This window comes from Stegostoma tigrinum, chromosome 2 (genome assembly GCF_030684315.1).
Source record: "Stegostoma tigrinum isolate sSteTig4 chromosome 2, sSteTig4.hap1, whole genome shotgun sequence".
In the NCBI taxonomy this organism is placed as follows: Eukaryota; Metazoa; Chordata; class Chondrichthyes; order Orectolobiformes; family Stegostomatidae; genus Stegostoma; species Stegostoma tigrinum.
This window is the reverse complement of record NC_081355.1, coordinates 59252367-59279272: the sequence shown is the minus strand read 5'-3', so window position 1 is coordinate 59279272 and position 26906 is coordinate 59252367. Positions and strand designations below refer to the sequence as shown.

General features: G+C 40.3%; 1 protein-coding gene across 3 annotated transcripts in view; it reads left to right on the top strand.

Annotated features, from left to right (window-relative positions):
* The window catches only part of cpvl (carboxypeptidase vitellogenic like), a 94714-nt gene that overhangs the window by 32116 nt on the left and 35692 nt on the right, over positions 1 to 26906 (top strand). For all 3 annotated transcript variants that reach the window (XM_048557482.2, XM_048557493.2, XM_048557502.2), the window contains exons 4-9: positions 1441 to 1555; positions 4863 to 4921; positions 18678 to 18757; positions 19774 to 19840; positions 24565 to 24687; positions 24965 to 25096. In XM_048557482.2, coding sequence (XP_048413439.1) covers positions 1441 to 1555; positions 4863 to 4921; positions 18678 to 18757; positions 19774 to 19840; positions 24565 to 24687; positions 24965 to 25096 — 576 coding nt within the window. The remainder of the gene's footprint in view (positions 1 to 1440; positions 1556 to 4862; positions 4922 to 18677; positions 18758 to 19773; positions 19841 to 24564; positions 24688 to 24964; positions 25097 to 26906) is intronic.

Genomic DNA, 26906 nt, shown 5'->3' with positions numbered 1-26906 from the left:
ATGACCTTCCTGCAGGTACAAGATTTGAATGCTGTATGTAAAAATTTAAATAGATTACTACAGAGTTTCCTGTTGAATTTCTGAAGCAGAATCAGAGCATATGGTCTCTGATTTAACAACTTTTGTTTCGCTTCTCACCTCTGCGTTTGTCACATTTTGCTTCTATCTTTGCTCCCTGTCTTCCTTTTTGCATTATGCTGTCCTTTTGCATGTAAAATGGGTAATGTAACATGGAAGGGAGTTGCTAAGGCTGCACTTCCCCTATCTGTATCCATTGTCCATTATTTTGAATAGAACATTAAAACAAGGTCACATTTGAACTTCTTAGGTGTGTGTGAAAGATTCCAAGATGCAATTAGGGGAAAAGCAGAAACGTTTTCCTGAGTGCTCTTGGCCACTCAACAGTAAAAAACAGACAATCTGATCATTTTCACATTTACTGTTTGTAGAACCTGACTGTGTGCAAATTAGTTGTTGCATTTCACAATGCCTACAATCTAAAGTTACGTGATTGGTTGTAAAACACTTAGTGCCATCTGACTATTGTGAAATTTAATATAAATGCAAGTTTTTTTCTGTTGCTATCCACTACAACACATGACTATTATAATCCTGTACACCAAGTTGAAATGCTTCTTGTCCTAATGGTTGCGAAAGCAGTTGCACGGTTCCAATGTGGTTTGAGTTTAGGACCATCTTAAAACCTTAATGGGTGCGTACTGAAACACAAAAATAATCTAATTCTTCATTAAATGGTGTCTGTGGAATAGTACCTGTGGAAAACTGCCCAGGGTGAATAGAATATGCTCTTGGAGTTCTAATATTTAAAGGTTAAACTAAAGCAGATGATCCCTGATGCACCTGGCCACCCCTTAAACTGCTCAGGGAGTGCATGTTTGGAGGATGCATACAGGTGATAAAGAGAAATGTTTCATTCCACAGAACTAGCACTCGTTAATTTCATCCACAAATGTACAGCTGAAATCACTTAAAAACAATTCCTTTGTTAGAGTGTGATTTTCATCTTGCAGTGCAAGATTTCTTTTGAGTCCAGCTGCTGATTGATTTTACAATTCTACTGGATCCAATAAAAATCTAATTATTGACCATACGCTATGATGTACCCCTTCCTCACTGACTTTGAAAGAGACCGAAGCTGACAGTATTATAAAGACTCCCTTATTCATTACACTTGCCCCATTCTACCAGGTCACATATTAAACTTGTTATTTGTTCCTGTTCATTGTCTTTTGAATTTATTTTGAAGTAAAGCTGATATTTCTTCCCCCTCATAGTTGCAGTTTTGAATAACTTTTAATATGTACACAATCATTTTATCTCCCCCTGCCCCCACCTTGCAGCATTCCCCCAGAACCTATGCCATTCATCATTTTACTTCTTATGCTTGTAATTTAATGCTAACTCTGTGTGCTTTTACAGACACTTCCACAGAGTGCCCCTGTATTGCTGTGGCTTCAAGGTGGCCCTGGAGGCTCATCATTGTTTGGGCTATTTGCTGAACATGGACCATATGTTGTCACTAAAAATCTAACATGTAAGTATAGCTTTAATGTTGTAGGGTAGATATTTTGACTCTGTCTCCCTAAATCTGACTGTTATTCTTCCTGTGAAGTGAGCCTCTTCTTTCCATAGGTGCTTTGAAGTGGCAATTCAATTATTTTATTAAAAATCATTTGTTTGGACTTGTCAATTTACTTTGAATTATTGTTTCCTGTTGAAATGTGATATGCTAAGCTGAAATGCATTTGGTTTGCTAATTGATAAGAATTATGTATTTTTAATTGTGGCTCCGGAAGTGAGCAACATTTTTCGAGAGAGCACTTGTTTTTCTGTTTGTACTTGATTCATGCATGAAAGTACATAGCAACATGTTAGAATTTTATTTATGTTGCGGTTTAGATGGCTGAGGAATCGATTCTCACTTCCCATCTCCAAATCTATTGTTGAGAAAATATCGGTTATAACTGAGCGCGAAAGCAGTGTTGCTGGTGTGAGACAGTAGTATTTCTCTATTAATGGGTGTAATACTATTTCAAATTCTTCCTTGTTCATTAACTTACTCATGTGAGAGTGTAAAACTTATTTGTAACTGTAAATAGCTTAGTACTGACTGTAAAACATAACTAGCAATGCTCCATATTGTTCCGATTTAGGGAATTTTTGTTGCAGAAATGAATTTAATTGTGTATGGTCCAGCTACGTTTGTGATTCTTTATGAAAATCTATCTTTTATAATTGGAGATTGTCACACATGAAACACTTCTTTATTTCCAGATTGCTTTAAACATATTGGTATTGAGATTCATCAGGCGAGCTGGCCTATGCTGCTCTTTCTGTTCTTGCAAACCACTTTCTTCATGGGATTAGACAGATTTGACTTAACCATAGGCCTAGAATACGGTTCAACCAAAAGTGATAGGATCAGAAGTAGGCCATTTAGCTTATCAAATCTGTTCCACTGTTCTGTGAGATGTACAACTCCTGGCTACAAACGAACAGCTCCTGGCTTGTAAAAATCAGCCAATATTGCGCATTGATGCTCTTGAAAATTTTATATTTTTCCTTGTCAAGAAAATAAAAATTAAATTCAGGTGTATTTTGGGGAGATGTTTAAAGAGGAGAAACTACCTTCAACAATTCAATGGCCAGCAAGCCAGCCAATCGTCCTTATAAATAAATTTTGGATTGCTAACACCAACTTGAACTTGCGTACACGGATATATTGTGAAATTGAGACCATAAGACACAGGAGCAGAAGGAAGCTATTTAGCCCATCAAGTCTGTTCTGCCATGTAATTGATCATATAATCGGCAGCATGGTGGCTCAGTGGTTAGCACTGCTGCCTCACAGCTCCAGGGACCCGGGTTCGATTCCAGCCTCGGGCAACTGTCTGTGCGGAGTTTGCACATTCTCGCCTTGTCTGTGTGGAGTTCCTCTGGGTGCTCCGGTTTCCTCCCACAGTCCAAAGTTGTGTAGGCTAGGTGGATTGGCCATGCTAAATTGCCCGTAGTGTTCAGGGGTGAGTGGATTATAGGTGAAGGGGTCTGGGTGGGATGCCTCAAGGGGTGGTGTGGACTCGTTGGGCCGAATGGCCTGTTTCCACACTGTAGGGAATCTAATCCAATCTAATCCTCAACTCCAATTTTCTATCTTTTTCCCCATAACCCTTGATTCCCTGACTGATGAAACATATGTCCATCTTGGCCTTGAATATACTTAATGGCCTTACCTCGATAGCACTCTCTGGTAAAAATTCCACAGATTCAGTACTCTCTGAGATTCCTCCTCATCTCTGCTTAAGTGGTGACTCCTTACTCTTAGATTACGACCCTATGGTTTCAGACCCTCCCAAAAACAGAAACAACTTATCCACATTTAGCATATCAAGCCTCTTAAGAATGTTACACGTTTCAATTACGTCATCTACCATTCTTACAAACTTGAATCAACACAGGCCCAATCTATTCAACTTGTCCACATCTGGAATCACGCGAGTGAAACTTCTTTGGACTGCCTCCAATGCCAGTATATCATTTCTTAAATAAAGACATCACATTTGTCACAATATTTGAATGTATAGAGGGATATAAACAGGTTAAATAAACATGCAAAAAGTTGGTATATACAATGTAATGTGGAAAAATGTGGTTGTGTATTTTTGGCAAGAAAAGAAGAAGAGATGAAAAAGAGTCTAGGCCCGAAACGTCAGTCTTCCTGCTCCTCTGATGCTGCTTGGCCTGCTGTGTTAACCCTTATCATAGAAGAGATTAATGTTATTTAAATGGATAGAGACTGCAGAAAGCTACAACATAGAAGGATTTGGGAGTCTTCATCTGTGAATCATAAAAGGATAGCATACACCGTCAGCGAGTAATAGTGAAAGCAAATGGACTATGGCATTTATTTCAAAGGAAGCATTGCTACGAGTAAATATCCCAGTCGTCAAACTGTCAAAATATGTAACCTCATATGTTTTACACATTACATTGTATCTGCCAACTTTTTAAATAACCAATCTTCTATCCATGTTGATATATCACATCAATACTATGGGCTCTCAACTTATAAACTGCCTAATGTATGGTACCTTCTTAAACACCTTTTGGAAATCCAACTGCTTACAGCTACATATTCCCTTTTTTTTTCACCTTTCCAGTTTATTACCACCTCGAAGAAATCTAATCTTTTCAGACAGAATTTCATCTTCATGAAGCCGTGCTTGATTATGCCACGTTTGTCTCAGTGCTCTGCTGTTACACCCTTTATAACATTTTTTCAGTGACAGAGATGTTAAACAAATTGGTGTGTAGTTATCTATATTTTGTCTGTCTTTTTGAATCAGGGTGTTTGATTGGCAGCTTTCTAAACCACTGGAACTTTATCAGAATGTAAGGATTCTTGAAAGTTCAGAACAAGTGCATCCGCTATCTCCTGTAGTTACTTCCTTTAAAATCTTGGGATGCAACCTATCCAGTCCAGGGGACTTATTGGCCCTTTGTCCAATTAGGTTTCCTAGTACTTTTTCTGTAGAGATTGTTATCATATTTATTCCTTCCCCACCCTGTGCTTTAACCCAGGGATTATTTAGTAGTTTTGATATGCTGACATTGTAATGCTGGCATTACAGCCCATCACTGAATGCACAAATGGGTTCCCACCTTTAGTTCATGTCATAAACCCTCAACAGAATTCAGTCAAACCTTCATCTTAAAATGTAAAGAACTGCTAATTTCATGAGCATTGACCAGCAATCGTTGGAGAAGAGATTTTTCCAAGTTTAAATTTTGAGCTTTGCTTTCTCATTTTAATATTTTCTTTTTACGTTTATGCTCAAATCTAGTGGAAGCACGAAAGATACCATGGACTTCGAAATATTCAATGCTGTATATCGACAATCCCGTAAGTTTATTTAGTTTTGTAGTGTTATTTTAATTAAATATTTCTGGCAGATTCTAGAACTACTAGGGGTTTTATGCCCAAGAAGTGGTCTTGTGAGAATGAAATTTTATTAAGATCTCTTTAAAACAAAGAGCAGTTGAAAGAAGAAAACTGATGAAGAGCTTAGGTTCTGTGTGCATCTGCACTCCACTTACTATCCACATTCTTCTTAATTCAAACTATGAAAACATTATCAGTGAATCTTTGGTTTACATCTCAATCTTGATTCCTTGACTTGCAGGCAGTAAAGGTTGCACATAGAACCATAGAATCCCTACAGTTTGAAAGCAGACCTTTCAGTCCTTGGAGTCTACACTGACACTACAAAGAATATCCCACCCAGAACTATCCCCTATCCTGTCCCTGTAATCCTGCATTTCCCATAGCTAATCCATCCAGCATGCACTTGCCTGGACACTATGGGCAATTTAGCAAGGCCAGTCCAGCTAACCTGCATATCTTGGAATTGCGGGAGGAAACTGGACCAAACTCCACGCTGCGGGTGAAATTGAACCCAGGTCCCTGACACGGTGAGGCAGCAGTGCTAACCTCTGAGCCACCATGTGAGTTACCTCCAGCCTTAGGCTCTCAGACTTGTGCTGTGACAACAAAATTAAACCCTTAGGTTTAGTCCCTCACAAGTAAAACATAGTTGTTAAAATTGCATCTTGCTTTTAATTTATGATCAGTCTTATTAATGAATTTTCAAAATTTGTGAACCATTTGTTTGCTTCCTTCACATTGCCATGGTTGATATCAGCAACTCTGAGAAGCAAGGGATTGTTCTTAACAGAATAAAAGAGCAAGCCGAAATCACTACTTCAACTTGGGAGATACTAAGGCATTGGCCGTCACTACCACTGTCGCAAGTAACCTCGCTACCTCAAAGCCTGTCCACCATCCTCGAGGGACAAGTCAGGAATGTGCTGAAACATTCCCCACTTGCCTGGATGAGTGCTGCTCTAACAACACTCAGGAAACGTGTCACGGTTGAGGTTAAAGCTCACTTGATCGGCACCACATCCACCAGCATAGTCACTCCACCAATGCTTTTAAGTAGCAGTGTGTAGCATTTGCAAGATCCACTGCAGAATTAACTGAGACTCCTTAGCATCTTCCAGATCCATGAGCATCACCATCTAGAGGATAAGCGCAGCAGCTACGTGGAAATGCCACCACCTACAATTTCCCCTCCAAGTAACTCACCATCCTGACATGGAATTTTCTCACTGTTCCTTCAGAGTCGCTGGGTCAGAAACCTACCTCACTAGGTCAGAACTACCTCACTAATGGCATTGTTGGTGTAGCTATTCCAAATTGACTACTGCAGTACAGGAAGCAGCTCACCACCATCTTGTCAAGGGCAATCAGGAATAGGCAATAAATGCCACCCAGCCAGTGGTACCCATATCCCTCAATGAATTTAAAAGGAAATTTGCCTTGCATAATGGTCATGATCAATCAGGTTAAAATAAGTGAAAGTTTGTCTCACATTTGTACATACAAAATAGCTTTTAGCAGGCATTTGAGCAGACAGTCTCTCACTGGTGATTGGGTACAATGCATCCTTGGGAGCATGTAAATTATGTTGTTGACACTTTTGTGTGAATATTATTAGTGGCTTTTCAACAAGTATATTTTTTTTAAATGATAATGAAGTCACACTTTTAAAAAGTTCCATTTATTTTTGAAGCCATAATTCATGATTTTTAAGTATATTAATAGAACAGTAAATCAAAAATGCTGGAGGCAATTAAATCAGAAAATGGAAATCTACATAAATGTTGATCTAATCTCTTTCCAATAACATTGGTTTAACACATCTTTACTGCTAACTCAATTTTCAATTTCTTTCTGCTGCTTAATGATTTGTGTCAAAAAGCAGCCCCACGTATACTCCAAGATAACAAGGTGTAGAGCTAAATACACACAGCAAACCAAGCAGCATCAGATGAGCAGGAAAGCTGATGTTTCGGGCCTAGACCTCCCTGCTGCTTGGCCTGCTGTGTTCATCCAGCTGTACACTTTGTTAAGTCAGATTCTCCAGCATCTGCAGTTCCTACTATCTCCAAGTATATTCCTTTTTTTGTTAATTTGGAATACTTTTCTATTTTTCTGAAAATTTGCATGCATTTCTGTTAGCGAGTTTTGAGAAGATTTGTAGCTCAGGTTGAGGTTCTGGATGTGAGTTTGCTCGCTGAGCTAGAAGGTTAGTTTTCCGACGTTTCGTCACCATTCTAGGTAACATCATCAGTGAGCCTCCGACGAAGCGCTGGTGTTATGTCCTGCTTTCTATTTATCTGGTTAGGTTTCCTTGGGTTGGTGATGTCATTTCCTGTTCTTTTTCTCAGGGGATGGTAGATTGGCTCCAAGTCAATGTGTTTGTTGATGGAATTCCGGTTGGAATGCCATGCTTCTAGGAATTCTCGTGCATGTCTCTGTTTGGCTTGTCCTAGGATGGATGTGTTGTCCCAATCAAAGTGGTGTCCTTCCTTACCTGTATGTAAGGATACGAGTGATAGTGGGTCATGTCGTTTTGTGGCTAGTTGATGTTCATGTATCCTGGTGGCTAGCTTCCTGCCAGTTTGTCCAATGAAATCAACTAGCCACAAAACGACATGACCCACTATCACTCGTATCCTTACATACAGATAAGGAAGGACACCACTTTGATTGGGACAACACATCCATCCTAGGACAAGCCAAACAGAGACATCCACAAGAATTCCTAGAAGCATGGCATTCCAACTGGAACTCCATCAACAAACACATTGACTTGGAGCCAATCTACCACCCCCTGAGAAAAAGAACAGGAAATGACATCACCAACCCAAGGAAACCTAAGCAGATAAATAGAAAGCGGGACATAACACCAGCGCTTCATCGGAGGCTCACTGATGATGTTACCTAGAATGGTGACGAAACGTCTGAAAACTAACCTTCCAGCTCAGCGAGCAAACTCACATCCAGAATGCATTTCTGTGTTTGTTGAGTTGTGTTGCACACACACAATTGCAAACAAAATGAGAGAAAAAGGCTGCAATTTCCAGCTATTTCTTTTTCTGACCTTTTGCAGAGATTGAAATGAAAATAGAAATTGAAGCATTGAAATAAATCATTTGCTCCATTGTTCTTGTCGTACATCCAGCTGTTTATTTGCAGCCATTTGCCATCTTCTCATTTCCATACAAAGGGATTTCTCTTAACCTCTAATGGAATGACAATTAATAACCACTCATTGCTAAATTCTAACCAGAAGAAATTCCCTGTTTTATGCTATCTTGCCTTTCACCATTTTCAAGACACCTATTGAAGTATTTTCTAGGCCTTTCTGTTCTGATAGAATCTGCCTGCATAGCTCCTGTCTTTTCTCATTACTGTAGATTCTGTTCTTTGCATGGCCTCAGTGAATCTGTACTGAATGCCCTTGTGGTTCCATCACCTTGCAGTTCTAAATGGTATCCTAAGTCTTCAACTTAGTGGCAAGAAGCATGATTTGTACTGTCTATAGGTAAATGCCAAAAATTAGCCTGAACCGGATGCTAATCCCTTTGGATGCACAGATAAAGGACCAACCCATTCTTTGAGGCTCCCATTACCTGACCAGTTCTGCAAGCCAGGGCTATATGTGCCCTAATATATGACCCTTTATAAGGGACTACCTGTTAATCTGTAGCCAAAAAGAAATGCTATTAAAATGTATTTACCTCTACGTTTTTGACCTAAGATGAGTGGTCATCCTTTCCGAGCACATTTTTAAAAATTTTTGTGTTGGATAAGGGTGTTGCTAGCCAGGCCAGCATTTATTGTCCACCCCTAATTGCCCAGAGATGCAGTTTAATAGTCAACCACAATGCTGTAGTCACATGTAGGCCAGACCAGGTAAGGATGGCAGTTTGCTTCCCTAAAGGACATTAGTGAACCAGATGGGTTTTTCCAACAATCAACAATAGGTTCATGGTCATCATTAGATTCTCAATTCCAGATTTTTTTTTGTATTGAGTTCAAATTAAATCTGCCACTGTGGGATTCGAACCCAGATCCGCAGGGTCTGTGGACTAATAGTCTAGTGACAGCACCACTAGGCCATCACTCCCGATTCGAGGTATTCAACACACCCAAGCTCTGTCCACTATCATTCACCACCAATCCTATTCTCCCCACCCTCAATGCTGTTTTGTCCCACTCCTGATACACTGCTGCGATCTCCTGTATGCCTCCTTCTCAGTGATTCCACTTCATTACTTACCTAGGACACCAGCAACGGAATGATCTTCAATCAGCAGCAAGCCACAATTATTGGCTGCCACTCAGTGGGCTAATGGTACAGGGAATTGAGTCCCATTGCCAGATAAGTCTCAAGCATTACCATTTGTTTGCAGAAATTGTCCCCCATATCCAAATTTTTATAGCTCTTCGATCTGCAGTCAGGCATTTTGAGATGTTAGGATTGAATTGAAGAAGAAAGCAGGAAAGGAAGACTTGCATTCATAATCATGGTTTTCTTGGCCCTGGATGTATGTAAACACTTAGTATAGCCGCTGCTAATGTATGAAATGCAACAGTGAATTTTGCACAAAGCAAGTTCCCATAAACTGAAATGAGATAAGAAACAAATGATCACTTTTAAAATGATAAGGCAGATGGGACCTCCAATATAACTCTCGGCCAAACAAAAAATGACACCTTCAAAGTCAGGAAACTATAGACTGCTGAGTCTGAAAGCAGTGGAGGGCAAGTTTATTGGAGGAAATCCTGAGGGCCAGGATCTACATGTATTTGGAAAGGCAAGGACTGATTAAGGATAGTTACATGGCTTTGTGTGTGGGAAATTGTGTCTCACAAACTTGACTGGGTTTTTTGAAGAAATAACGGAGAGAATTATTGTAGATCATAGAATCCCTACACTGTGGAAACAGGCTCTTCAGCCCAACAAGTCCACACTGAATCTCAAAGCATCCCACCCAGACCCATCCCCCTATAACCCACCTAATCTACACATCCCGGAATACTACGGGCAATTTTAGCATGGCCGATCCACCTAGCCTGCACACCTTTGGACTGTGGAAGGAAACCAGAGCATCCAAGGAAACCCACGTAGACATGGGGAGAATGTGCAAACTTTACACAGACACTTGCCCGAGGCTGGAATCGAACCTGGGTCCCTGGCGCTGTGAGGCAGCAGTGCAGCAGTGGACATGATCTATATAGACATCAGTCAGGCTTTCGACAAGGTTCCTCATGGTAGACTAGTTAGCAAGGTTAGATCTCATGGACTACAGGGAGAACTAGCCATTTGCATGCAGAACTGGCTAGAAGGTAGAAGAGGGCCGGGGTGGAGGGTTGCTTTTCTGACTGGAGGCCTGTGACAAGCAATGTTCCACAGGCATTGGTGCTGGGCCCACTGCATTTTGTCATTTTATATAAATGATTTGGATGTGAACATAGGAGTGTGGCTGGTAAGTTTGCAGATGAAACCAAGATTGGTGGTGTAGTTGACAGCAAAGAAGGTTACCTCAGAGTAAATGGGACTTTGATCAGCTTGACCAATGGGCCAAGGATTGGCAGGTGGATTTTAATTTGGTTAAATGTGAGGTGCTGCATTTTGGAAAGGCATATCAGGGCTGGGATTTACTTACTTATTGAAAATGTCCTGGACAGTGTTGCTGAAAAAAGAGACCTTGAAGTGGAGGTTTATAGTTCCTTGAAAATGAACTCGCAGGTATATAGGATAGTGAAGAACACATTTGGTATAAGACCATAAGGCATAGGAATGGAAGTAAGGCCATTCAGTCCATCAAGTCAACTACGCCATTTAAATCATGGCTGACGGGCATTTCAACTCCACTTCCCTGCACTGTCCCCGTAGCCCTTGATTCTTCGTGAAATCAAGAATTTGTGGATCTCTGCCTTGAAGGCATCTAACGTCCCGGCTTCCACTGCACTCCGTGGCAATGAATTCCACAAGCCCACCAGTCTCTGGCTGAAGAAATGTCATCTCATTTCCATTTTAAATTTACCCGCTCTAATTCTAAGGCTGTGCCCACGGGTCCTAGTCTCCCTGCCTAACGGAAACAACTTCCCAGCATCCACCCCTTCTAAGTCATACATTATCTTGTAAGTTTCTTTTAGATTTCCCCTCAACCTTCTAAACTCTAATGAATACAATCCCAGGATCCTTCGCCGTTCATTGTACGTTAAACCTACCATTCCAGGAATCATCTGTGTGAATCTCTGCTGGACACGCTCAAGGGCTAGTATGTCCTTCCTGAGGTGTGGGGCCCAAAATTGGACACGGTATTCTAAATGGGGCCTAGCTAGAGCTTTATAAAGCCTTAGAAGCACATCGCTACTTTTATATTCCAACCCTCTTGAGATAAACGACAACATTACGTTCGCTTTCTTAATCACGGACTCTACCTGCAAGTTAACCTTTAGAGAATCCTGGACTAACACTCCCAGATCCCTTTGTACTTCTGCTTTACAAATTTTCTCACCATTTAGAAAATAGTCCATGCCTGTATTCTTTTTTCCAAAGTGCATACCTCACATTTGCTGAATTGTTGAATTTCATCAGCCATTTCCTGGACCACTCTCCTAAACTTTCTAAATCTGTCCGCAGCTTCCCCACCTCCTCAGTACTATCTGCCTGTCCACCTATCTTCGTATCATCGGCAAACTTCGCCAGAATGCCCCCAGTCCCTTCATCTTGATCATTAATATATAAGGTGAACGGCTGCGGCCCCAACACTGAACCCTGCTTGCTTTTATTGGTCAGTGCATTGAGTACAGGAGTTGAGATGTCATGTTGTGACTGTACACGACAATGATTCAGCCTCTTTTGGAATACTGCATGCAATTCTGGTTTCCCTGCTATAGGAAGGATAGCCTCAAACTTGAAAGGGTTCAGAAAAGATTTACAAGGATGTTGTCAGGGTTGGAGGGTTTGAGCTACAGAAAGAGGCAGAATAGACTGAGACTATTTTCCCTGGAGCGTCGGAGGCTGATGGGTGACCTTATAGATGTTTATAAAAACATGAGGGACAAAAAGTCAAGGCAAGGTCTTTTGCCCAGGTTAGGGGAGCCTAGTTTCTGGTGAGAGGGGAAGGATTTAAACGGGACCAAAGGGGAAACTTTTTCACACAGAGGTTGATGCATTTATGGAATGAGCTGCCAGATGAAGTGGTAGAGGACGGTACAATTACAACATTTAAAAGGCATCTGGGTGGGAACATGAATAGAAAGAGTTTAGAGGGATATACGCCAAATGCTGGCAAATGAATATCTGGTCAGCATGGAGAGTTGGACTGAAGAGTCTGCTTCCATGAAGTATAGTTCTATACCTCTCTGACTCTAAAAATCCTCTAAGTCTGCACTGGAGTGTCTATCTTTTTTTTACCCTGGGACATCAGCCCTTCAAACCCAAAGAGAGGCAAGTCAAAACAGACTGGACTGTGATCTCTTGTGATTAAAAGATAACAAGGGGCTGCTGAACCCTGCAGATTACGTCCCACAGTGTAGGCACGTTTGTGTTTTTCTCTATAAAGAAGATGCAGAGACGGGCAAAAAGGCCAGTTTCATCTGTGCTGGAGGACACCAGTGAGACTGAACTCAGGTACCAGCTTGGGTTTGAGCATTAATGTGCTGTGAAGGTTATATTTGAAGAACTGTACCCTGGTTGTTCCCTTTCATCTGAGCACTGGAAATCTGTTAACTAGCAGCCTTTCTAAAATAAAATCCTTTCTCATACCAAGTGCTGCAAACCAATTTTTAAAAATGAATCAGCCAGCCTGTAAAACGAAGAAGCTGGAAAATGAACTGTTCAACTAACGATATCAGTGCTTCCAATAACCTCCACTGCAAAGACCAGCGCATTCAACTATCTACTTTTCACAAACAATTCAGATAATGATCCGTATATTTGATTTTTTAAAAATAAACCTTTAATCCCTTTTGACTTGCCTCTTTTTCTAATCAGTGTGACTGTGTGCTTTGTTAGTATTTCTTGCTGTGTGTAGTAATTAACAATCTCTCCTTTGTAATTCGAGAAAGCCTGCTTAAATTGTCTCTTTATAAAACTTGAGCTTGTTTGGGTCTGGAAAAAGGATATCCCCGCCAACAACAGGTGAATAAAGAAGGGGAGTCAATTTATCCCTCCTCACTTGGGAGCTTAACTATTTGGGTGTCTCATCTGGAGCTGTAACAAATTGGGGAACCTTGCCCAGGAACTGGGTGTAATGTGACACAAACCAATTTCACAGCACGCGCCCCATTTCCTGATCCTAACCTTCCTAACTCAACACCCCCACATTTTTTAAACATCTGTTTATTTCTAAATATGTCTATTCCTTGCCTTTGTTAAGTTCTTGCATTTAAGATAACAAAAGTTAGAGGCAATTCACTGCTAACCTCCAAAATTCTCCAAATATCATTAATCATCGTTTACAGTCTAATTTACTTAAGTATATATTTAAATGGTTTTGCTCCAGAGGAATTGTCAGAATTCTCCCCTAAAAGGGACTGTCCATTATAATCAGAATTGTACCAGGTCTTCAAACTGTCAGCGTACCTTGCTGGTGGAGCTATTCTTAATTTAGCTAATACTTTGAACATTAAGCCATTAATGAAGCTTTTATTAAAAAGATATATCTGTCAAGTAAAGATTCTTTGACCTTGATCTCAGAACAGAATAGCTGTTTGCCCTTTGGTTAAATGTGGCACTATTCTACTTACTCAAACGCATTGTATTTCATTCCCCATGCACTGCAAATTATTCCTCTTAGTTGTCTTACCCAGTTTATGGGTGTAGTTTAATTTTCCTACATGCCACATTGCCCTATAGTGTCCAAGAATGTGCAGGCCAGGTGTATTTAACCATGGTAAACAAAGGGTTGCAGGATTGGGGGTCTATGTATCTGGGTGGGATGCTCTTTGAAGGTTTCATTGCAGACTCGATGGGCTGAATGGCCTCTTTCTGCATTATAGAGATTCTGTGATGCAGAGGTAACTCACTGACTTTCAACATTAATGTATTGAAATGCAGACTGTAGTCAAATGATATACAAGCACCTGACTGCTTAATCTCCACTCCTCCACCACCCGACCCAAACAACCATTCTCAGTGGCATTTAGAGGTTTGGTATTACGTAATTTGTGTGAATTGTTACATATTATGCCTTTCTATCAAAATTATTAAAGAGGGACATTACCCCATGTTATAAAATATAATGTTATTTCAACTTGTTAGAATGTTAACACAATCCCAGGCTAGCTCAGCTAGAATAGGAGGTGGAAATATGGTTTAATAAGTTTGTGATCATCTTGTTAGTAGAATATACTAAACAGCTATTAGAATTACAACAGGACTACTGTTGCAGAATCTGTGACCATTTATGGGCCTCAGCTTGTGTCAGTGGTCCATAGTCGCGGTGATGCAACTGAGAAACTTCAGGTCCAACATCTTTCCTGTAAAGAACCTAGCTTTAAGCATGTTGTGAAATAATTCCAATTCACCAGCTGCAGGAATTCTAAATCCCTCAACAAACTTTTGTGCCAATGCATGTGGTGTGATAATACTTATCATTCATCACTTTGGACTGCTTTAAGAAAGGCTGTCTGGATTTATTTAAATTTTGCAGCAACACTCCTTGGGCACAATTGGAATGGGTACAAAATTTGTGTGTAATAGAGGAAGCCAATGCTCCAGATGTACGTGCATTATCTATACTCACTGAGTACGTTGTGGTGTTTTTGCCGTTGAGGTGAGGCAGTGGGGAAGATGATTAATTTCGCCTGTGAGAGCCCTGTATCATCTCGGATAGGGAAGGTTCTCGAGATTAAGTGTCACACTTGACAATGGAGGGCCTTCCTTGGCTTCAAAGTGGCTCTATTGAATGGCAGGCCCGTTGGGAGACTGTGCTGCTGCAGTTGGTGGGATAACCTTTTGTCATCCAGTTGTGTTGCTGGATCCCAGGCCCCCAGCTGATGTAGAGCAGAGGGTGAGTCCTGGAGGACTGAGATGAGGTGCATTGGCTGCAAGGACTGGGATTGCTGTCAGCAGACAGACCCCTTCCTGATCAGGGATGGAGTTATTTTGAATGAGAGATGAACCCTGCGATATACACCTCTTAAAGCCATAGTGTCATCATGGTATTTACCTGCTAATACCTTGCCATCATTATACTCAACAGGGGGAAGGGCATTAAATGCCACCTTGTGTTTACTGATGCTGTCTACAGGCAAAGGATGATAACACAAATCCCTGGGTTTCAGCCCCTTTGTTCGAAGGTTTGCTCACAAGTTATGTTAGGAATGAAATCTGAAAGTTGCTTTCAGGCTATGGGCAGTTTGATACCAAACCCCAATACCGTGGTTAAAGCTGGAAACTCTCATTAATAACACCACTGTTGATGAATTAAACAGAATCCTGTGCATCATTAACCAACTGATTTCAATGCCACAAATCTTTTAGCATTAAGGCAGCATCCCCTTTCCGTGTTCCCATTCCTTCACAAAGCCAGTGGCATTAGTTAGAACAACACAAGTGCTCAGAAAGGACCCATCCATCCATCAGAGAAACACATACTCATGAAGATTGAATTGAACTAAATTGGCTTTATTGTCACACATACTCACATGAGGATAGTGAAAACTTTACAAATCGCCACTTATGATGTTATCTTAGGTGTAAAGGTACTGAGGTACAGTTTCCTGAGTACAAATTCTCAGGAGAAAAAATAGAAAAATGATGAAATAATAAGTGCAGCATTACAAATCTTCAAAACTGCAAAATCATTGTAATAAATTAGAAAAATAAGGAAATAAAAAGTTCAGAGTAACAGTCCTTCAACAATAGTATAATTTTAAAAAATTAGGAAAGAAGAGAAATTAGTCATTTCACAGCTCTGGGCTGAAGGACCCAAACCTCCCATGATGCCAAAGGAAAGCCGCACGGAGTCGCAGACCGACACCAAATCCGCGCCACAAGGAGACCCAAATATTACTTCAAGACCGAGATCAAGAAGGGTCATAAATACACATCCTGCTATTCTATAAACTCAGTCTAAAGTTATTGATGTGGAAAGCCCCACTGGATTCAATTTATTTCAGCTTTGCAGCTGGCCCAGAGATTGGCAAGCCTCTCTCCTACTAGCCCCTTTACCCTGCCTATCCCCAAACCACAGATACTTGCACTAGATTCTTTGGAAGGTCTATCTACTGTTGGAGTTAATGTGATTCTGAGGCCATTTCCTGGTCTAATCTACACCCTCTGCCTGGTTACCAGAGTTGTACTAATATGGTAATAGCAATGCTGCAATTGATTTTAAAGTCCTGTTTTTACTTACTTCAAAATAAACATGGGAGACATTTAAATAAATAATTCAAAATGTTTAATAAATGTGCATTCCATTAAAACAGCAAAACCTCTGCAAGAAAAAATATGTCCCTAGCTCATTTGGGTCATTAAGATTTGTATGAGACTAAAAGAGCAGGCTTGTAGTATAAGAGAAAATCATAACAAATCTGAGGATTGATTGGAGTACTTTAGAAGCCAGGAAAGGATTGTCAAAACTTTTGATGATAAAGGAAAAACAGAATATGACCGTAAACTGGTCAGGTATGCAGATACAGATTGTAAGAGCTTTTACAAATACATTTTTAAAAAAAGAGCTAAAGTAAGCAATGGCCTATAAAACGCAGAAAAAAAATTATGGGCAATGAGGAAATGGCAGAAACATTGAACAATTTTATTTTCTTGTCTTTATAGGTCAAGATATGCTCATTCTAAAATAGATGGTAACCTAGAGACTATAAAAAGTAAGGAAATTAATATCAAGAAAGAAATGGTATAGGAGAAACTGAAGGGCTAAAAATTTGACGCATTCCCTCAATCTGATGCCTTCATCAGTGAGCTCAAAGAGATATCTGAGGAAATAGAGGTTGTACTAGTCATTACTTTGAAAAATTGCTTAGATTCATGAAAAATCCAGTCTGATTGGAAGGCAGCAAATGTAATGCCACTTTTGAAGAAAGAAGCAAAATAAAACTGGCAACGCCAACACCATGTACCTAGCATCAATTGTTGGAAAATGCTGGAGTCTGTTTTTGCAGATGTCTTACCAAGGCATAATATGATTACAGCAAGTCAATCTAGTTTTACTAGGGGAAATCCTGTTTGACAAACTTATTGATTTCTTTTTTCCAAGGATGTATCTACTAAGGTAAGTAAATGGAAACTAGCAGACACAGTGTATCTGTTTCCAAAAGCCAATTTGATAAGGTACCACACAAAAGGTTGATGAGGAAGAGAAGAGCAAAGGGACTTGAGGATAGTGTAGTAGCATTGATAGAGGATTGTTTAATAGACAGGAGCAGAGAATGGGCAGAAATGGCACTTTCAAGTTAGTAGGCAGTGGCTGACATCTCAGTTGCTGACAGCCCACATTGGTGACTTAGCTGAAGAGATGGAAAGTATTGCGTGTAGGTTTGCTGATGATGCAAAGCCAGATGGAAAGGTAACTGTGAGGAGGACACAAAAATGGCTTTAAAAAAATTGTTTCTGTTTTTGTAAAAAGATAGGAATAGATTGAGTGATTGTGCAACAAGATGCAAGATGGTAAATAATCGAAGTAAGTGTGAAATTGGGTCAGAAGTATAGAAATACAGAGTGTTTTTCAAAACTTTAAGTGCGGATGCTCAAGGAGATTCATTTTGCTCAGGCAAAGTATGCTGAGAGTCAGCATGCAGTGAACATCCTGCAGTTAGGAACACAAATACCATGTTGGCCTTTATTTAAAACATAAAATATCCTAAGGGGTCTTGCAGGATAGAATTAGAGAGAATGAGTCCTCTTCTAGGAGAATCTGAACAAGGGTCACTTAAAAATCTGGCGTCAGTCATTTAAAACAGATGAACTGAATTTTTTACACTGAGGTTTGGGAGTCTTTGAAATTCTGTTCCTAAAAAGATAGTGGAAGCAGAGTCCATTATTAACCTTAAGCAGAGGTAGATGGACGCTTGTTTATCAAGGGATGAAAATTATCAGCGATAGGTGGGAATGTGGATTTGAGGTTACAATCAGATCCAATCATGTCTAATGGGGAAGAATACCCTACTCCTGTTCCTAATGCACAGTATTTTGTATCTGTGTCTTAGTGTTTGCAGTACAGGAATAAAGAAGTTTTAGCTCTAATTGTACAGGGTATTGGTGAGACAATATCTGGACGATCTGCGCTGCTTCTTGCTGTCATCCAGACAAAATCGGCAGCTTTGCTTCTGTTTTCATTTTTCTCTCACCTTCACCTGGTCCATCACTGACTTTTTCCTTCCCTTCCTGAACTTCGCTATTTCCATTTCTAAGGATCTGCTGTTCACCAATATTCATTATAAATCTAACAACTCCCACTGTTGACATGACTTCACCACCCCACACCCTGCTTCCTGCAAGGGTTTCATTGCATTCTCTCAATTTCTGTGTCAGTCACGTCTGTTGAGGTGATGCCAGCTTCCGAAAGGCTGGCTTAGACAGCACTGCATTTTTCCTCAACCAAGGATACCCATCCCCATTTCTAAGCCTAACCCTAACTCCCACACACCCTCCCCCTCCCCGCAATCAGATCTGATCAATCTTTGGCAGTTCTGTCGTGTGGAGTATATGTTAGTATTTTCTTCAGTATATTTTGTATAGAGATAACTTTTCATTATTCTTGGACATTAGGTTGGCACTGGCTTCAGCTTTACTGACCATGATGAAGGCTATGCACAAAATGAAGACGATGTAGGAAGGGATCTGTACAGGTCAGTACAATTATACTTTTTGTTTATGTATTTATACTTTTACACAAACAGAAATGTATTTTTCTATTCCTTCAATAAATGCCCTCAATGTGACCTGTTCAGTTTATATTGCTGCCTGAATCTGTGGTTGGCTCAGTTGGCAGGATGGTATTGTGATGCCAAGTAATGCCAACAGTGCGGGTTCACTTCCCGGCTAAGGTTACCATGTGGGTCCCGTCTTCTCAACCTCACCCTTTTCACCTGAAGTGTGGCGACCCTCCGGTTGAACTCAGCACCAGTTATCTCTCTGAGAGAGCAGTCCTATGGTCTTCTGGGACTGCTGCAACATTATTGAGGCTCTGTAGAATGAGGCCTAACTGTAGTTTCAAAACAATCCGTTGTGGAATGAGATGGGCTCTTCATGTAGCAAAATTTACTTTGTACTGTTACTATCTCTCTCTCTCCACCTCAGCCAATGTTAGGTTCAGTCTTGTGCTCAGCTTGTCTCCAAGGCATGTGCTGAAGCATTGCACATAAACATGGTCGTTTAAACATTAAGTAAGTAAAATGCAAATATTCTTGTCTTAGCCTGCACTGGTGACTTAAGATTGGTTATTATGATTTTGGATCAGTAACAAATTGCATTGAAGCTGCACTGTTACTCGTGCTGGGTAAATGTTAGTTAACTAAGGAAAATTAATTAGTGATTACTGAATGCTGTGAATGAATAACTGTCTTCTGGCAACTATTTTCAGACCTGTAGTGAAATGACATTGTTTTTCTGTCAGTATAGATGGGATTGTTCCTGTTCATAGCTGAAATATTCAGAAAGAATAAAATGTTGTTCTTGAGTTGTTGGATATAAAGTGTAGTCACAGGATTAGTTAAAAAAAGAACATTTTAAAATGGTTTCAGAGACAGTAGAAACTGCAGATGCTGGAGAATCTGAGATAACAAGCAACATACTGCTTGGCCTGCTGTGTTCATCCAGCTCTACACCTTGTTAACTAACATTTTAAAATGCTGTTCTTTTGCAGTGCCCTTATCCAGTTCTTTCAGATATTCTATGAATATCAGCAGAATGATTTCTATGCTACAGGAGAGGTGGGTAGTCTAATCTTCTATTTGTGTACTTAACAACCTTTGCCTCTGTTTTGACTCTGCTTTTGGGGGAAAAAACTGATATTTATTGGTTACCCAATGTTCAAAAGGTACAACTATATAGTTTTTTTGACCACTTTTCTCCTCCCTTCCAGGATATGTTGGTATATTTGATAGTTTCTGTGTTTGTAATTTCAATATATAAGCTGGAACATTGTGAGGAAGGTATATGCCTGTCGGGGTGTTAGTCAAGATCAGTTTGGAGGTTGACCTTCTATGTTAATGCAAAATTCGTAAAATGCTTTGGAGAATCATTAGGTGTAATCGTGTAAACAGTGAAAAGATTCATGATCAATGTCTGCATAAAGTAATCTTGGAGCAACATCAATGATCATTAAATACAGTTGTTTGGGAAATCTGTTGTGACTTGATTGTACTACTACTGCCAGCTTCCATTATGTTTTGTTTGTTTTCTGACACTCGTGGATTGCTTAGTACCACTCATGCACTCAACTCAGAAAATTGTGATATTAAGCCCATCTCTGACTTGAATGAATGAAAATCAGAAGGCACTGTTACAGGCATGCATTCTTCAAATTAATTCTGTCTCTCCATTCCCATTAGTTAGCAATTATTGACACCAAAACACAAAAGAAAGAAATTTGCCTTTGACCTTGTATTCTAAGCTGAAACTTTGGTCCAGTGTTGCACAGTCAAAGTGTACTCTTTTACATAAAATATCAAGCCATTTGGATGTAGCAAGTCCCATATTAGTACTGAATTTAGAGTAGAGAGTTTGTCTCAGTGTATCAGCCAACATTCGATCCCCCTCAGTCAATGCCCACATGAGGTTTCAATTAATAAAGCACAGATATCTCTGAGGATTATGAATGTGAACATTAGAGATATGGGGAGGGAGTGGGGAAGCCTAGTGTTATTATCACTAGACTATTAACAATGGAGATCCAGGTAATGGTATGGGACTCTGGTTCGAATCTTGTCGTGACAGAAGCATTATCAACTTATCTCCTTAACAACTTAACAGTATGGTTTGTAACTATGTAAGTTCTCCACTCAATTGCATCATGCTTTCTCCAGTACTGTTCTTATAAGACACAACCATCTTTAAGGTATTTACGTCTGTAGGGGCCATTCCTCAGTATGCCCTAGTGCTCTGGAGATAACGTTAACTCTCCTCCCTTCTGGCTATTCTGAGGTAAGACTTCCATTTACCATCTCATGATTGCGCACTCGACAAGCAAATGGATCCCACAGAATGTGACAAATACAAAGGCCAACATAGGGCAGTGTCATGAAAATGAAATTAGGCTGTCCTGGTGATGGCATATATATGACATTGGAAGCTCATTTCAAGAACAAATGTGACAGCAAACCTGTGAAGAGATTGGATAAATCCCAGACTGTTCCAGAGAAAGGGAAGGAGTTGGCAGGGAGAGAGCAGTGTTTGGAATGGGGACTGAAAACAAACGCTTTTGCCTCATCAAGATTTAACATTTTTGAATGTTTTTGCCCTGGATCTTGCACACACTCTCTGACAATTTAGCATCAGGGGAGGAGTCAAGAGAGGTGTCGTTGAGGTAGAACTGGGCGTCATCAGTATAAGTGGGAACATTAATGCTGCACCTTTGGATGATGTTGGTCAAATGTATTGGGCCAAGGAGAGATCCTTGGGGAGAATGGTGCAGCAGCAGGAAGAGAAGCCATTGCAAATGTTTTTCTGGCTACAGTTAGAGGGGTATGAATGGAACCACGTGAGTGCAGTCAGACACAGTTGGCTAACCTTGGAGTGGCACTGAAAGAGGATGGTGTGCTTAACCATGGCAAAAACTCAGTTAGGTAGAGGAGAACGAGAGGGAAGTTTAGATTTGCTGCAGTCATTTGTGATTTCAAAAAGAGCTATTTTGCTATTAAGGCAGATTTAGAAATTGACTATTAGGGATTCAAACAAGGATTTCCATGACAGGATGGGAGTGGATAAGCTGGGGTTGGTTTCTTTGGAACAGACGAGACTGAAGGGAAGCTTAAACTGACATATATAAAATTATGATGGACTGAGATGGAATGGATAGCAAGGATCATTTCCTTTAGGAGAAAGATCAAAAACAAGGGAATCATGGACATAATTTTATGCATGCAGTGTGCATGTGTATTTGCATTGGAAGCTGGCTGAAACCTGGACTGGAAATGGGCATGGATAGTTCAAATGTTTTAGAGATTCTGCCAATATCAGAAGATAAGTTTCAAAGCTACACCAGAGTTAGGTGTGATTTCTATGTCACAGATGAGCTAGATGTTTGTATTTTTGCATTCAATAATTTTTTGCAATCAATGCAACTCTTAACAACAAACTCTTAATTTTAAAAAAAGACACTATTTTTGGTGGCACAAATTATGCAGAAAAGGAAAATTTCAAAATGATAGGTGCATATGTGTTGTAAATTTGGTCGATAGTCCCCATAATCATTCGAAGAATTTCGCTTTTTGACAAAGTTATATTGAGTGCAGAGTATGAAACCTGCTCCTCACTCATTCACCCAAATCTGCCCAATGTTATTGCGAAAGGCCTGAATAATTTTCATGGTATCAAGGAAATTTCCACTGCTGTTTGTGCTAGAGTGTTACAAAGATTAACAACCTTCTGAGGTCAGGAAGTGCATTTGACCTGCCTGGACATCAAAAGAATTACTGCAGGAACTTGCTTGCAGTGGTTTTCAGAGCACTTCCTTTTTATGGAGCACTGAATAAGAGCAGAGTCTAATGTATAGCAGAAATTCCCACTTTTTCAAATGTTAGGTAGGTGCCTGTATGTTTTAGGAAGGAGCACTGTTTACCTATAACTCAGTCCACTTCAAGATCATGATGAGAATTGCAGGAGTGGAAGCTCACTAATAAGTGTGTACCATGATTTTGATCATGAAATTGCACAATCCCACTCAATGGAGGGATGAAAATCAACCACTTTGATTTTCATTTTCCTTATTTTCCTCATATAATCATAGAAGCAGAATAGTGACCTTAAAAATAATATTGTCTCATGTTCTGTGGTCTTTCTCAGTCATCTCAGTGCCTGGATTGGTCATCTTGTAAATGCATAATTGGTTAATAAGTAAGTAATTGAGCCCAGATTGTTTGGTCTTTGTACATTCAGAATCAGATATAACCTAGAAGATGTGTGTCAGGACTTGTTAAAAGTCCCGTTGCACTGACTATATGGTAATTGGCTGGGAAGTTTAAACATCCAATGGGAAATAATCCAACACCTGGAACACCCTGTGAAAGTCTCCTGTTCTGATTAAAAGTCCAGAGACTTTGGAGGGCCCAACTTAGTTTCATTGTTAACCTGGACAAGTTAGAGGAATAATAATCTGCTCTAACATCTGGCACTGTGACACTGACTATCCCACCCTCACATTCCCAGCAGATCATCCCAATATATTGCAGTGACCTCAAATACTCAGCCCAATCCAACACACTCCACTCCACCTGCCATCCGACTTCCCCACCAACAACTGACCGACTCAACCCTCCCATCTGCCATCCTACCTCCTACTCCACCTGCCAGTCTGTTTCCCAAATACAAGCCTGCCACTCTACATCCTTACCCCATTGCCTTCCATGTGTACTTTACTCTAGCTGTCAAAAAGGCTTTGGGGTCTTTAAAATGTGTTTACTTGTCGGAGTACGGCAGCTAAAGCTGTATAAAGGCAGCATGGTTTCTACAAAGATCCGCTCCAATATGGTTTGTGGAGGGTAAGACTATTAGAATGTTCCTGTTGGGATGAACCCTGCATTGAAACATGGGTCCAGACTACCCTGGGTAAGGAGGCATCGATTTGGCTGACCTGGGTGGGAGGTGGGATCAGAAGATCCAGCGCCATATAATCTGGTGGTGAGCTGTGCTGACCAAAAAAATCTCAAGGTTGATACCTGTTTATGGCTAATTAATGAACAGCTCAAAATTATGGGATTGCAATATTTGACCTTAGTGGTCTTTGATGAGATGGGATTTTTTTTCATCAGAGCTGTAGTTCTGGTTACCTATCAATGATGCCGTCTTCACTGCAATGAATATTAACTAAGAGCAACGTTAGACTCAACTGAGGTGTGCGCTCTTGATTCAAGCCTGCTGTTTAGGCCTAAGTGAGGAAAGAGTACTTGAATGAGACCTCACTGAGCTCTTGATACCTACAAAGCGGTGGCCTACCACAAGTGTCTGTACGCAAAGAACAAAAGACTGTTGGTGGGCAGTTACATGTTTTCAGTGAAATCATGTACATAACTTGTGATCTCGTTTTTCTACCACCATTTGCTGTAGTATTCTGATATGTCACTATTTCCCATAAAATTCTGATGTACCAAATGTCACAAGAATTTTGGACACTGTAAGGTGAGGTTCTGAAGTATGCCTTCAATTCTGACGTCACTTTGTAGTGAGATCAGTTATATCAATGTGTAGGCAGATTATTTATATATAATTATGACCCAGTTATTGAATACAGTTTTTCCTTCAATTACCTAATCAAAGTTTGGGCTGTTTTATGTTGATAATTTGCATAAAATCTATTTTGTCTTCTTTTAAAAGCATTGGTTTTATTGGAGGAACATAGGAAGTTAATAAAATCATGCCAAGCAGTAGGGTCATGAATGGAAGGAAGATGTTTCACTTACATTTTTACTTGTGTCTTTTAATATGTGAATAACTTTAGTCCTATGCAGGAAAGTATGTGCCTGCAATTGGTTACTATATTCATACCCACAATCCTACTGCTAAAGTAAAGATCAACTTCAAGGGAATGGCTATTGGCGATGGACTGAGTGATCCTGAAGTAGTAAGTGGTCTTGTTATAAATTAAGCAGAATGCTTGAGTTGTAATTTAGTTTTATCATGATAAAAGGAAGTCAGTTCTCCGACTACTTCCTCATAACTTCAAGACGCTAATTCTTACCATATGTTCATCTTGCCAGTAACTACTAGATTGCTTTAAATTATACCTTGCTGACCATGTTGATTGCAGCCTTTGACTTTGAAAAATCACTCTTGAAATTTTAAAATTGAATTTTTGTAAGGCAACAAAGTTACTCCTTTGTTGTATGTCTGTTGCACAGATGTTAGGTGGTTATGCAGAGTTCATGTACCAGATTGGGATCATCGATGAGAAACAAAAGCAGTACATCCAGCAGCAGACAGACTTAGCAGTGCATTACATCCAACAGAAGAAATGGAGGGAAGCCTTTGAAGTATGTACCCGAATCTTGGTCTTGGCCTTAAAATTAGAAACATCTGACTAAAATGAGGGTCAGTGGAGAGCATGATGGGAGGTCAGAAGTTTGTTGCTCAATGGCATGTTGTTGGCTTAAAAGCAATCTGTTTCATAAACGCTCCCCCTTTCCAAACCTTTTCAAAATGCAATATGATCTATGTTTCTCTATAGAGCAACTCTGAATTGTATATTTAGTGCTCAGAGTAGAACACTTTTGTACTTGTCACGAGATCAATGAGTTAATGACAACTGAAAAGCATTGGGAGAAGGATTCAATACTGTAATCTAATGCCATGTAATAAAAGTCCATGCCTGATTAAATGCTGCCCTCATTTCTATAAAAGTAAGAGTAATTTAAATCAAATCTCATTCTATTGATTGGCAGGCTTTCCTGTTCTAGTTCACTGTGCTATTTATTGTTCCAAATATGATGGTAATTTAATCAGCCCTGCAAAATCAGAATGAGCTGGCTGTTGATCTATCCCTGTAGTTCACATTAATCATTTTTCTTACTGTAATCTATCAAAAAATCAAAATCAAAAAACTATCAAAAATGATGTGGTTCCATATTGGAATAAGTTCTGGTGAAAAATATATTGTGCCAGAATATTTATTACATTTTTAATACTCTTGCGGTTCACCACCCACACAATAACCCTGTTATCTACAACCTATTTTGCAGGTATTATGAACAACTTCATTCACAATTACATTTGGTGACAACCTTTTCTCTTCCACAATAAAATATGAGCACTTTCCCTTCCCTTTCATTCCCCGTTTTCTGCTATCTCTCCTAAAGGCTGTGCCACATTCTGCAATCAAAGTTTCATGGGTGTCTGCTATTCTTTACTACCTCATCATACTGCCACTTCACTTGTGCTCCTGGGTTCCAAGAGACATAGGGCTGCAGGAGACATTGCAGCTATATGTGATCTTATCTTCACCTTTTGTGTGCTTTACACTTTCCAGAAAGTGTAACTGGAGAGTAACTTGGAATGGGGCAATTGCTAAAGTTTTGTGCTTGCTCTGACTCAGCCAATTGTTGTACCCCAAGCTCCAGATTCTCTGGAAGTATCTTAGGGCAGACGTAGTAGGAACTGCAGATGCTTGGGAATCTGAGAAAATAACGTGTAGAGCTGGATGAACACAGCAGGCCAAGCAGCATCAGAGGAGCAGGAAGGCTGACGTTTCGGGTCTAGACCCTTCTTCAGAAATAGGGGAGAGGAAGCGAGTTCTGAAATAAATAGGGAGAGACGAGGAGGCAGATAGAAGATGGAGAGAGGAGAAGATAGGTGGAGAGGAGACGGACAAGTTAAAGAGGTGGGGGTGGAGCCAGTAAAGGTGAGTGTAGGTGGGGAGGTAAGGAGGAGATAGGTCAGTCCAGGGAAGACGGACTGGTCAAGGGGGCAGGATGGGGTTAGTAGGTAGGAGATGGAGATGGAGCTTGAAGTGGGAGGAGGAGATAGGTGGGACGAAGAACAGGTTAGGGAGGCGAGAACGAGCTGGGCTGGTTTTGGGATGTGCAAGGGGGAGGGGAGATTTTGAAGCTTGTGAAGTCCACATTGATACCATTGGGCTGCAGGGTTCCCAAGCAGAATATGAGTTGCTGTTCCTGCATCCTTCGGGTCGCATCATTGTGGCACTGCAGGAGGCCCAGAATGGACCTGTCGTCTGCAGAAGGGGGAGTTGAAATGGTTCGCAACTGGGAGGTGTAGTTGTTTAGTGTGAATGGATCGTAGGTGCTCTGCAAAGCGGTCCCCAAGTTCCGCTTGGTTTCCCCGATGTAG